At 47.8% G+C, this 12,328-nt stretch overlaps 2 protein-coding genes across 7 annotated transcripts in view; one reads left to right on the top strand and one right to left on the bottom strand.

Moving 5' to 3' along the window:
• RIOX2 (ribosomal oxygenase 2) overlaps positions 1 to 2,427 on the top strand; it is a 39,325-nt gene extending 36,898 nt beyond the window's left edge. For 5 of the 6 annotated variants that reach the window (XM_066241618.1, XM_066241617.1, XM_066241611.1 and 2 more), the window contains 2 exons: positions 1,341 to 1,427; positions 1,945 to 2,427. In XM_066241618.1, coding sequence (XP_066097715.1) covers positions 1,341 to 1,427; positions 1,945 to 2,103 — 246 coding nt within the window. In that variant the 3' untranslated portion in view covers positions 2,104 to 2,427. The remainder of the gene's footprint in view (positions 1 to 1,340; positions 1,428 to 1,944) is intronic. The other variant, XM_066241616.1, reaches the window with a different exon arrangement.
• The window catches only part of CRYBG3 (crystallin beta-gamma domain containing 3), a 131,360-nt gene continuing 121,375 nt past the window's right edge, over positions 2,344 to 12,328 (bottom strand). The window contains exons 18-22 of the mRNA XM_066241610.1: positions 11,797 to 11,936; positions 8,820 to 8,943; positions 7,630 to 7,788; positions 5,504 to 5,663; positions 2,344 to 4,005 (exon numbers count right to left, since the gene is read on the bottom strand). Coding sequence (XP_066097707.1) covers positions 3,917 to 4,005; positions 5,504 to 5,663; positions 7,630 to 7,788; positions 8,820 to 8,943; positions 11,797 to 11,936 — 672 coding nt within the window. The 3' untranslated portion in view covers positions 2,344 to 3,916. The remainder of the gene's footprint in view (positions 4,006 to 5,503; positions 5,664 to 7,629; positions 7,789 to 8,819; positions 8,944 to 11,796; positions 11,937 to 12,328) is intronic.

Here is a 12,328-nt window from a genome sequence, read left to right as displayed (position 1 = left end):
TGCTCTGTGCAGATCTGTCATTTGTACGGTTTTGTTGTTTCTTCTAAAGTATCTCTATATGCTCTCGTTTCTCTTCAGACCGCATAAATCTTTCGCCTTTTACTAAAGTATCTCTGTCCTGTAGAAAGATATTCTGCTTTTCATAACCTGGCCCAATAGTTCCCCGAACTGGCTGATCGTAGAATCAGCCGGAAAACTTTTAGAGATGCTCAGTTCCCGGGCTTCATCTGGGCCGAGCCGGAACCGCTGCATTGACTGTTCATGCTCCCTGTACCATGAGGCCCTTTGGAACTGCTCCAGGCCCCGCGGCGTCACTCTGCTCCCCCTATCCGCTTTCTTGGGAGGGCGCCCCATGAATGACTGGGAGAGGTGAGAGGGGCACCCCGATGTCTCCGTCATCGGACTGGTCCCGCCACCAGGGCCAGACCTGGGGAGGACTGGCTTCTAACACTTACGAATCCTCAAAAGTGCGTATCTTCACTACAAACATATTCTAGTTACTCTGATAACCAGTCAGTTTGGGGACATTCTGTGTCAGGCCAAAGTGCTGACCCTTATCTCCCAGGTGACCAGGAATGACTAATATAATGGCTCTGGAAGAGACGGTGACTTGCACTGTGCCAAATGGGGAGGGAAGTAGAGACCATTGGGAGGGAGGCTACTTTGATGGGATTTTATTTTTTTGTAATTTTTTTCCATTGATTTGAGAAAGAAGAAGGGAGAAAGAGAAGCATCAGCTCATTGTTCCACTTAGTTCCACTGGGTTCCGTACTCACTGGGTGCTTCTCATATGTGCCCTGACCAGGGATCAAAACTGTGACCTTGGCATGCTGGGATGATGCTCTATCTACTGAGCCACCTGGCCAGGGCCAGAATGAAAGTCTTTAGAAATCACATAGCCAGTATTTCTCAAGAGGTAATATTCACTCCATGATGTTCATAAAATTTTAATTTATACATACCTAGGAATGTCAAATTTTGATGCAAATAAGTACAGATGTGACCAAATGAAGAGACTTGAGTGCTTTGGTAAGTTGCTATATAAATGGTTATTTTTCATTAAATCAAGTTTCTGAAGATGCTGTAGCAGGTGTACTGTTCTATCTGTTATTTCCTACACACAAATAGTACTCTTTGAGGACTGTAATGAAATAACATATACACACATGTATATCATAACTTTTGCCAAAACGATTCTTTACAGCAGTCAGTAAATTTCACTTAAGCACCGAGGCGTTAGGTTTTTCTTGGCGTTGACCGACTACGTACATGTGAAAACCTTTCTGGTAACGAAGCCCTGGACATTCTCTTGATGACTTAACTTTTTTTTTTTTTTTAAGGATGAAACTCAAGAAAAGATGGTTTACATCTATCATTCCTTAAAGAATAGGAGAGAGACACACATGATGGGAAATGAGGAAACGGAGGTTTGTTCCAGCCTAAGGCAGATGTTTCTCCTGTGATTTGGTGGTGGCGGGGAAGAATGTTGCCTTAGATTTGTGGGTGATGAGCTTTATTACTGAAGTGTGGGCTTATCATTTCAAGCTGACAGAGCCCTTGCATGGGGGTGATTAGGTCTGTGACAGCCGTGCACTGGGGCCAGCTGTAAAACATCCGCCCCCGTGCATGCTGGCAGGAAAGGGGCGGGGCCGCGCAGCAGGGAGCGCTCCGCCAGACGCCTCTCAGGGCCCCGCGCAGCAGGGAGCGCTCCCACCGGACGCCTCTCAGGGCTCCTCTGCTCCTGTGGCAGAATCGGGGGGGGGGGGGGGGTTCTCTGTTACCAGTTACTAGCTTAGGGAAATAGCCTAGCCTGTCTGAAACCAGGTTTATACTTGTGAAAGGGTATTTAAAATAATGATATACTGAGAATTTTGGAAGTTTATGTGAAAATGCCACTTAAGGGACAGAAGTAGTATTTGATCTGATGAGTGTATCCTTTTCCAGGCTCATGGGCTTCGCTTTCCTTTGTCTCACGTGGAGGCACTGAAGCAGATCTGGAACAATCCGGCTATTTCCGTCAGGGACCTGAGACTACCTACAGATGCGGAAAAGGAAAGCCTGGCCGTGTCCCTCTGGACGGAGTGTCTGCTCCAGGTGCTCTAGTGCCGGTGCTGAGCCAGGTGGGCAGAGGAAGAGAGAGCAGAGCAGAGATTTCTGTGCCGGGGAGCCCCTGCTCAGAGTCAACAGATGGGCTGGAGGAACGGATAAGTACAGCCTGACTTATGTGTGTATCTAATAACAGGAGACATACCTGGAACAGGTGGTCGGTCAGCCGTGTATGTACTAACGGAGGCACGTGAAGAAAGACTGGAAAATGATTAAGTGTCCTTGAAAGCGACAAAATGAGACTTTAAATTGACAAGTTTATTCAATCCAGTGTGGTAGAAAAGGCACGACTACAATAAATGTGTCAATTCAAATTTAAAAGTCGTTACCTGGCTGTGTCTTTGTTCTTTGGAAGAAACTTCTTTAAACAGCCTCATTGGCTCTAGAACAATTTTAAACAACATGAAAGAAATTTTTAACTTTTTTTTTTACAATGACAAGATACATCCTTTTCGTACACAGGGCCTCCCTGAATAAAGTTACCCCTGAAGTTTTATGAATTAATAATACTGCCGCGCTGATGAGGCACTTGTAGCTGTGGGTACCAGGGAGGCTTACAGATGCTGCTTGAAAGGGGACAGAAGAACCTGAGATTAAAGGAAAAAAATCCAGAAATATTTACATGGAAAGACCAAGTCTCTATAAAAAAATACTCAAAATAGTGGGTCTTTGGGTTTAAACAATTCACCGTAAAGTGCATATAGGTTGATATTTTCAAAAATACCAGCGGAGAACTTAACCTTTCTATATAAAAATATAAAATTTTTGTGCCTTTTTTTTTTTTTTTTTTTTTTTGCAAAAGTTGGGGATGAAGGGAACAGTTTTCTCAATGTCAGTTTCACACCAGTTCAGGAGGGAAAATGCTTGTGAATTGTATAGTTCAAGGTGGTAATGATTACTTGAAAAGAAGTCCAAGGTGATAGCCTACCTGATTTTGCTTAAATAAAAGCTATTTAAAATGGGAACAAAAAACTGAGTTTTCTATCATTTCGTAGGAAAAGCAACTCCACTTTTACTTAAAGTAAATGGTGTATGTAGTCAAGTCTCAAATACTGCTTGGTTTTAATATGAACATTTGAAACTTCCCTTTACTTCAGGCAAAGGAAAATTTGACTATCATGTATGTGACAATTTTTATAAACACTTCCTGAGGGTCTTTAGGGAAGGTCTCAGCACTGGGACAGGTAACAATGGTTAGAGTCCTGTGGCCCAGGGGGTGTCTTACTTAGAGTACAAGGACAGTCACAGGTTACTAGTACTTTTGTCGTTTGAAGGACTGAGCAAAGAATGGCTGCAGAAAATACTCCAGTATTTGAGCCTTTTTCCTAATAGAGTTGTAGCTGACCCCAGGAGGGACCTCAGGTATGAACACTTAACAGTGCTTCAGTTGTAAAAGCCTCGAGAGAAAACCTTTAAGGTTTAGCTAATATAGCAGCTTAACAGGAAGGTTTATTAAATATGTCTTCAAATATTGCTAAAAATTATCTTTTTGTACAAGTATGACCACCCACAAGAATTTATTTCCCTGTCCTCACACTCCTACAGGCCGCTAGGGGGATAACTACTGCAGGGGGCAGCACCCCAGTGTCCCAAACAGTGGTCAGGAACAGGCCTCACGGTCAGGGGCGAGGAGAGAACAGATGTCAGTAAACCTGTTCGCCCAAACTGGAGATGAAGTCGGAACAGACCCCTTCCCCGGAGTCCGAGGAGCTCCGCGTGAGTGGCGAGACTCCGCTGAGCTCTGCCCTCGGTCCACAGCAGTCTCATCGTGGGGCGTCAGCGGCCCAGGCGCATGAGGACAAGCGGCTTCTCACAGGATTTCAATGTCCCATTTCTGCGTTTCTTCTCCCTCCAGGGGCTGGTTTACAATTACATGAGTCTTGTCATAATAATTTCCTCCTAAAATAGAAATTCCAAGAGGAAAGATTATTTATTCACACAGGTGCCTAACAGTTTCCACAGCTCTGTTCAGCCTGCTGTTTGGGTAGATCAGTATGTCCTTTACAGAGTGCTCTGAAATGGGGAACAGCTGAAACACTCTGAGTTAGCTGTTCTTCACCTCACATGGGACCTTGTTATGACTCAGATCGACAAGCCAGGACAGCCAATAGATGACTGTGTGAGCAGTGCGCCCAGCAGTGCGAGTCGGAAGCACACAGTGCTCGGAGGCATGGGGGGGGGGGGGAGTCCAGTCCTAGGCTTTGTTTCCACCCGACCCTGGCTGTACCTAACCCAGTTCAAGTGACAGCCCTGAACAAGACCAGCTCTGACCTTGCTGAAGTTAAAAAACAAGGTTAAAGCCCTGGCTGGTTGGCTCAGCGGTAGAGCGTCGGCCTGGAGTGCAGGGGACCTGGGTTCGATTCCCGGCCAGGGCACATAGGAGAAGCGCCCATTTGCTTCTCCACCCCCACCCTCCTTCCTCTCTGTCTCTCTCTTCCCCTCCCACAGCAAGGCTCCATTGGAGCAAAGGTGGCCCGGGCACTGGGGATGGCTCCTTGGCCTCTGCCCCAGGCGCTAGAGTGGCTCTGGTTGCGGCAGAGCATCGCCCCCTGGTGGGCAGAGCGTTGCCCCTGGTGGGCGTGCCAGGTGGATCCTGGTTGGGCCATGCGGGAGTCTGACTGTCTCTCCCAGTTTCCAGCTTCCGAAAAATGCAAAAAACCCCACAAAAAACCAAGGTTAAATACCTACCGTAAGTTATAACAGGGCTTTTAAGGACTATAGCAATTCATGGCAAAAACTTAGGGATGTTTCTTTCTAAGAAACATGGTATTTTATGGTTTGATGTTCAAATTTAAAATTGTTTGCAAAGATCATATGATGAGCAAATAAAAATTTTACAACTGTGCTAAGGAGCAAACACCTTCGACTTTGTCCTTCGGCTTTTCTGCTTGATTCACTTAGCTAATTGTTTTGTTTGTTAAAACAGCGTATCTTAACTCTTTTCAAGTATAATTTTTTTCTTTACAGAGAGAGAGAGTCAGAGAGAGGGATAGATGGGGACAGACAGGAACAGAGAGAGATGAGAAGCATCAATCAATAGTTTTTCCTTGTGACACCTTAGTTGTTCATTGACTGCTTTCTCATATGTGCCTTGACCGCGGGGCTACAGCAGACCGAGTAACCCCTTGCTCGAGTCCGTGACTTTGGGTCCAAGCTTTGCTCAAACCAGATGAGCCCGCGCTTAAGCTGGCGACCTCGGGGTCTCGAACCTGGGTCCTCCGCATCCCAGTCCGATGCTCTATCCACTGTGCCGCTGCCTGGTCAGGCTCAAGTATAATTTAATGACTTAATATTTCTCTTATGCATAAAGATTTCTCCTGTAGGAGGAGGAGGAGGAGGTTTAGAGGTTGAAATGGCATCTAGAAACCCAGCACACTGGGTTTCCTCCCAGGCCCACCTTTCACATCGAGGACCAGCTGGTTGCTGAGATAGGAGCTGATGGTTCCGTTTCTGTTCAGTCTCCACTTCTGCCTGAGCTGCCCGTGTTCCGTCCACAGGGCTACTCGAGCGCCGGGCGTGCCCCGGCCACCGATCACATCGAGGCACGTGTCACTGGCCTAAAGGGCACAAGAAGCACGTACTGTTTGCTGACATGCGTTGAATTGGGCGTCCCGTTTCTCCCTCCCCCTACATTATAAGAGAGCGTCCATTTAGGAAGTGACAGAGGCAGAAGTGAGCCGGCCGGACTGCGTGGGCTCAGGGAACAAGTTCCGGAGGCTAACGAAGGGCCTTGGGGCTTGGGGGCGGGGGGTGGGGGGAGGGGCAGGGGTAGCACCCTGGTGGGGCAGGAAGGACACTGGAAAGCAGGGCATGCCTCCCAGACAGGGCCTTCTCTGGGTCCCTGTCCTTTCATGTGGACATTGTGACTATGCTTATCTGAAAAGAATACGGTACAGCACAATTAAAATTTTTGTAAGCTTTTAAAAATGTCTTTATGGCTGAGGGGTAGGAAAATTGTCCAGAAATAAACCTGAAATAGAAGTACTTGTTTTTAAAAGGATGCCTACATCTGATAACAGATGTTTTAATAAAGGTTTGTTGAAGTGGAATTAAATGTAAGTCCCTGTTAGCTTAAATGTATTAGGTTGGGCTTAATTTTTTTAATGCTTTTCATTTTTGAAGCATGAGAAAAAAGTAGATGACCCATTGGTGAGACAATAAAACACATCTGTCATGTTTGAAAACTCTAATTCTATTCCCCCTCGCTCCACATGACGGAGGGCCACGGGAAAACAGTATTTTCTAGGCTTTCTCCGGGAAAAGCTTCCTGCTTCTGTAACTACTTCGTTGGACATTTTTTTTTTTTTGTATTTTTCTGAAGCTGGAAACGGGGAGAGACAGACTCCCGCATGCGCCCGACCGGGATCCACCCGGCACACCCACCAGGGGGCGGTGCTCTGCCCACCAGGGGGCGATGCTCTGCCCCTCCGGGGCATCACTCTGCCGTGACCAGAGCCACTCTGGCGCCTGGGGCAGAGGCCAAGGAGCCATCCCCAGTGCCCAGGCCATCTTTGCTCCAATGGAGCCTCGGCTGCTGGAGGGGAGAGAGAGACAGAGAGGAAGGAGGGGGGGTGGAGAAGCAGATGGGCGCTTCTCCTATGTGCCCTGGCCGGGAATCGAACCAGGGTCCCCCGCACGCCAGGCTGACGCTCTACCGCTGAGCCAACCGGCCAGGGCCTCATTGGACATTTTGAAAATGAGAAGTTTTTGCCATGTTTAAAATCACAAAGATACTGATTTTATCTAGGCCATAAGGAAATATCTAAAAAGCACTTGTCCAACTGGGCCCTGTGACTTCTCTCACTGGTGTTAAATCATTTAGGCACATCCATAGTGTGTGGTCACCGTAGTTTTTACTACTTTAAAACAGACACTGAGTTTTCCAGGTCACAAAATTCTCTAAGCCCAGTTCACTTACATGCTTTAGTAAATAGTATGAGTATTCATATTTATATAAATCGTGGAACAAACTGCTTTTAGGCAGTTACATTAATTACACCATTTGATTTGGCAAGATTCTGGCTTTCAATAAAAAAAAAGCCCCCGGCCCTGGCCGGTTGGCTCAGCGGTAGAGCGTCAGCCTAGCGTGCGGAGGACCCGGGTTCGATTCCGGCCAGGGCACACAGGAGAAGCGCCCATTTGCTTCTCCACCCCTCCGCCGCGCTTTCCTCTCTGTCTCTCTCCTCCCCTCCCGCAGCCGAGGCTCCACTGGAGCAAAGATGGCCCGGGCGCTGGGGATGGCTCTGTGGCCTCTGCCTCAGGCGCTAGAGTGGCTCTGGTCGCAACATGGCGACGCCCAGGATGGGCAGAGCATCGCCCCCTGGTGGGCAGAGCGTCGCCCCTGGTGGGCAGAGCGTCGCCCCTGGTGGGCGTGCCGGGTGGATCCCGGTCGGGCGCATGCGGGAGTCTGTCTGACTGTCTCTCCCTGTTTCCAGCTTCAGAAAAAAAAAAAATGGAAAAAAAAAAAAAAAAAAAAAAGCCCCCAAGCAGAAAGCAGGGAACGGAGCGGCGGGGTGCGGTCACCTTGGACTTGAAGAGTCCCCGGCAGTAGTACCAGAGCTGCGTGTCCTTCCCGCTGTGGGGGGAGACGCACACGGAGGTCGCCCTCGAGTCCGCCGTGTTTCCGGTGACCGTCAGGTACTCGTTCTGGCCGCGGTTCTTTATTCTGATGTACACTGCAGGCTGAGACGGGGAGAAACAGGCGTTTAGAAAAAAACCTGCTGAATCTGGAAATTAGTCCTTCCGAAGAGGGAAAGCTTGGAGGGGAAGTGAGATGTGATGGAGTTAATTCACACCAGTTTCACTCAGTCTCTTCAGCAAATATGTATACATTCATATTTTCCGTTGACAAATCTTTAGAGCACTGGGCACAAAGTTCAAATGATACAATCGCTATGACACTCTTCTGAAAGATGTCCTTTGGACGAGTGCAGGGAATCCTTTCATTCACTAGAATGCCGTGTGGCACAGGGTGGGAAGAATTAGGGACTTGACAGGTTTAATTCAACAACTACTGTGCCCTCACTCTGCTTGGGGAGGTGGGGAGTAGAAACGAGGGCCGGGTACTACCCACAAGGATCTAACAGCAGTGTCCTGAGCTAGGACTGGTGCCAGCCGATGGCGACCGGCGGGCTGAGGAGGTCGGGCAGCTCAGGAACCCAGCAGCCGTGGTAACTGTTCATACATTTATATGATACTTTGTTGACCTTTACACTTCTTCAAAGGAAGAGACCCTGCATGTTTATTTACTACTTGTTCAAAAATTCGGTAACAAAGGACATCATCCCCTGGACCTGGAACATATACAGAAAGTTTTAAAATAAAGTATTAAATCCAGGACTAGCTGCTAAGGATAATAGCTAATATCAAAAGGCTGGTCTATGTCAGTGTACAAAATGCTTTCTGGGCTACTGTATTAACCAGAACATTGGAAAACCATTGGTTCCCTCTCATCCCTATTGCTTGCCCCAGAGCTTATAACACCTTCATTTTCCATGAAAAGTGAACATGGTCACTAAGACTTTGGACTGAAAGCTAAACTCCATCATCAACCTCAGATATAATTTACAAATGAGTTAAAACTGACAGCATCTCCCGGCCCAATCCCCCTGCTACACGAATGGCAACCGAAACAAAATGGTCGTTATTTCAGATGTGTGGTTTGTGACATTCCCGCTAGAAAATCGGGCTATTTATGGTTCTTTTTTCCTTACCTGCTTCATGGGACGGAGGGAACCAATGGTTTTCCATCCACTGAATGCTGTCCAAACTGGGATCTCATTGGGCTCGAGTAGGATCTGTCTTCCCAAGAAATTGGATCCTTCATAAGCTATCCACCTACATGAGGGCAGGAAGAAGTGAGGTACTTCAGAACAAAACGTCTGGCTTCGTAGATATTTTTAAGAAAAAAGTATGTAATTTTTAACAGAAAAAGCAGGGATGACTTGGAGAAAGCCCACTGGTTGGGGGCTCAGAAGAGCTGGACTCCAGTTAGGATTCTGATTTCTTCCAAACCAAGCTTCCCTCCAGCTCTAAAAGTCTGTGTTCCTTTGGAAATACTAAGTCACTTTTCATAACATTTTAACTTTCAAAGATAGACTCCTCACTATTACCCAGTTGAAAAAATGCTAGTTAACCCTGGCTGGGAAGCCCAGTTGGTTGGAGCACTGTCCTGATCCACCAAGTTGTAGATTCGATCCCTGGTCAGGGCACATACAAGAATCAAGCAATGAATGCATAAATAACTAGAATAAACTGATGTTTCTCTTTCTCTCCTTCCCTCTTTCTCTAAAACCAATAAACAAAAAATTATTTAAAAAAAAATCACTGGTTTACGCTTCCACTCTATGCTCACCGTTACTGTCCTCAGGGCCTCCACAGCTCTCCCAGGCCACCAAGGACTACGGAAAACCACCCACAGAAATCCCATCTCCCTCTGACTTCGAGGCCTGGCCCCTTGGCAAACCCTCCTCAGTACCCTGGGCGCCTTCAGCTCAGGCCAAGTTCAAGTGTGTAACCCTGTACAGGGCTTCGAGGTGAGTGTTTCGAGTGAAAGACATTTAATGGAACACAATCACACCCATCCTTTGACAGACTAACATTGGCTGCTTTTCCACAATGATAAGTTGAATACTGGAGACAGAGATGACTGAAAACTGAAAAGACCAGCTCGGCCCTTACAGAGAAGGCCTGCCCCACCCCACCTGAGGGGGTCATCAAGCCGGGCTACTAAGGAGATGGGCGGGAACTACCAAGAGGACCTGCAATTCCCAAGAGGACTCACGGCATCTCCAATGGCACTTTCAGGAAGTACGTGTGGAAGATGGGGCGGCTCTGCTTTGTTCACACTAAGCACTCCGCTCCCCCAAACTGAGGTCGGCTTGGCTACATTATGGACGGACACACAGCATGACCACGGAGAGGCTTACCTACTTCTTCAGCTTTGCAGATTCTTTACATAGGGAAGTTTCAGTGAGCAAAACCTAGGCAAGATTTTAATACACTGCACCCCATTATATATCAATCTAAATGAACGGCACAGTTGCAAAGTTCTGAGGGATGGGCCACTAACGCATGGCTCTCGCTACTACCAGCACAGATCAGAGATATGGAGTAACATGGGGATTAAACAAAACCAAATAAAACTCGTCACTGTGGGTAGCGAGCCGCCACCTGGAGCCTGGGAAACCTTCAGGCTGCTCCCACTGTGCCTTACCCTGCCCCAAACCCCTCCCAGAGAAGCCAGGGCAGTGAGAGCAGGTGGGTAATGAAAAAGGAAGTCAAGATAAAATGGCACCAGTTATCTATGAAAGTGAAACGAGACGGTGTGAAGTTTTCAGAGATGAGCCGATACATTTCAGTTCCACTTAGGAATGGAAAGAAAAGAAACGTATAAAAATGCTGTGACATGTATGAAAAGCCAAGGATGTGGCATTCAGTTCAGAGTTAAGTGTTAAATAATACAGAATATGGGGAGGATTATACTTAGAGTAAGTTAATCTGTTTCATAAACACTTTCATGTGAAGTGCTTTGTAGAAAAAAAATTAAAGCACTATTACATGTGAATAATACAAAAGCCATATATTGTAAGAGTTGACTTAATTTTCCAATCAATTTATATTCTTGGCTTTGTCTTTCATTATCCCCTGATAGTTAAACATGCAGAGTTGATTATTACATAATTTAAAAGGCACAGGAAATAAAAACAGTCCTCTTCACATTCATCATTGAGGGCTGTGTGTGCCGTTAGCTGCCTTTTGGCTCCAAAACACCAGCAGCAACGCAGGGGGAGGAGCAGGTGTGACCCCGCCCCTCAGAACGCCCGCGAGGCGCGTGAGCTGCAGCTCCTGTCCCTCTCCCGCAAGGCCTGTCACCTTCTTGGTCTAAACCAGCGGTCGGCAAACTGCGGACTGCGGCTGGCGAGCCACACGCGGGAGACACGCAGCTCAGCCTCAGCTGAGTCCCAGCCCTGGGCCAGGAGGCCTCAGGAGAGCCACCCAGGCGCATCTCTGTCGCTGCCCTCGGCCTAAACCCACTGCTGCCAGAGCACCCGGCCGCAGCCTCCTGTTGGTATCTGGCTCTGCTGACCAGTGAGTTTGCCGACCGCTGGTCTAAACAAGCATGCAAAGTTCATACCTAATTTATGTATCCTTAATTTTTTCACTTCTTTTCCTAAAGCAGTCTCGCTGATTGTAAGAGAGCAGGCCCCAGACGACTGGGTCCACCCCGCTCGACACAGCCTGGATGCACAGCAACGCCGGCGGACAGGCTAAGTCAGGCCAAGGTGCTCGGCGCATGGAAATCGTCCCCGGGAGCAAACAGCTCCAGAACAAACCAGAGGTCAAATCAAAATATGGCGAAACACCACCAGTCTTCCAAATAACTCAAGCCGCTGATATCGTCCGGTTCCTTCGGAAAGGAAAGTGGGGTCGGTGGTTGTGGTCTTCCGACGGGGCTACTCTGACTCTCTGAGCACACGGCAGCCTTCTCTCCCAGAGGGCTCTTCCCCAGAAGACACGCTCCACAGCCCGCTCTTGTTTAAGCAGAAACTACTATGATTACATTGAGAGAGCAAAGGAGAAAGAGCACCATCACATCGAACACCAACAGCAGCGGGGGAATAAAAGCAACTTTGCACCTCTGTCCTCTCACGGTGGCTGGAGCCGGCCACGCCCCTTTTGCATACTTACAGGCCGCTTTTTATCCACACGGACTGGGTGTAGAGGTGCAGGTCCTTGTTCAGCACAGAGTTCACAGCCTCTTCTAGGTGTAGCTCTCTCCCCTCGCAATGCTCCAGAGCAAACAGGCTGATGGAGGGTTCCTCAAAGACCTAACGGCACAGACAGAAGACAGCATCACCAGTCAGGTTGGCCATGCCACAGCGACGCCCCAAGCAGGCACAGGACACCCTGGGCCACTGTGTTCTCAAAGGCATCTCGTTTTCTGCCCCACCCTTTAAGCATGTTCTAGTCAAAACTGAACTGGTGAGATCAGAGTCTATTCATTCTTACTCAGTTTTTTAAAATTAAAATGGAAGTTTCAGGGGGAAAAAAAAATCTTAATTTCATAATAAGAACGGACACCTGCTTCCAATCAGATGTTGAGGGCTGGTCATACGCTGCATTCAGACCGCAGTTTGGCCCTGCTCCTGCTTTTAGCTGGGAACAGAATAAACACGGAACAGAATGGCAGAGCCACCTCCCAGGAGGCCACACACGCAGC

Source organism: Saccopteryx bilineata, chromosome 8 (genome assembly GCF_036850765.1).
Source record: "Saccopteryx bilineata isolate mSacBil1 chromosome 8, mSacBil1_pri_phased_curated, whole genome shotgun sequence".
NCBI lineage: Eukaryota > Metazoa > Chordata > Mammalia > Chiroptera > Emballonuridae > Saccopteryx > Saccopteryx bilineata.
The sequence above is the reverse complement of the archived record's forward strand: the minus strand, read 5'-3'. Positions and strand labels throughout refer to the sequence as shown.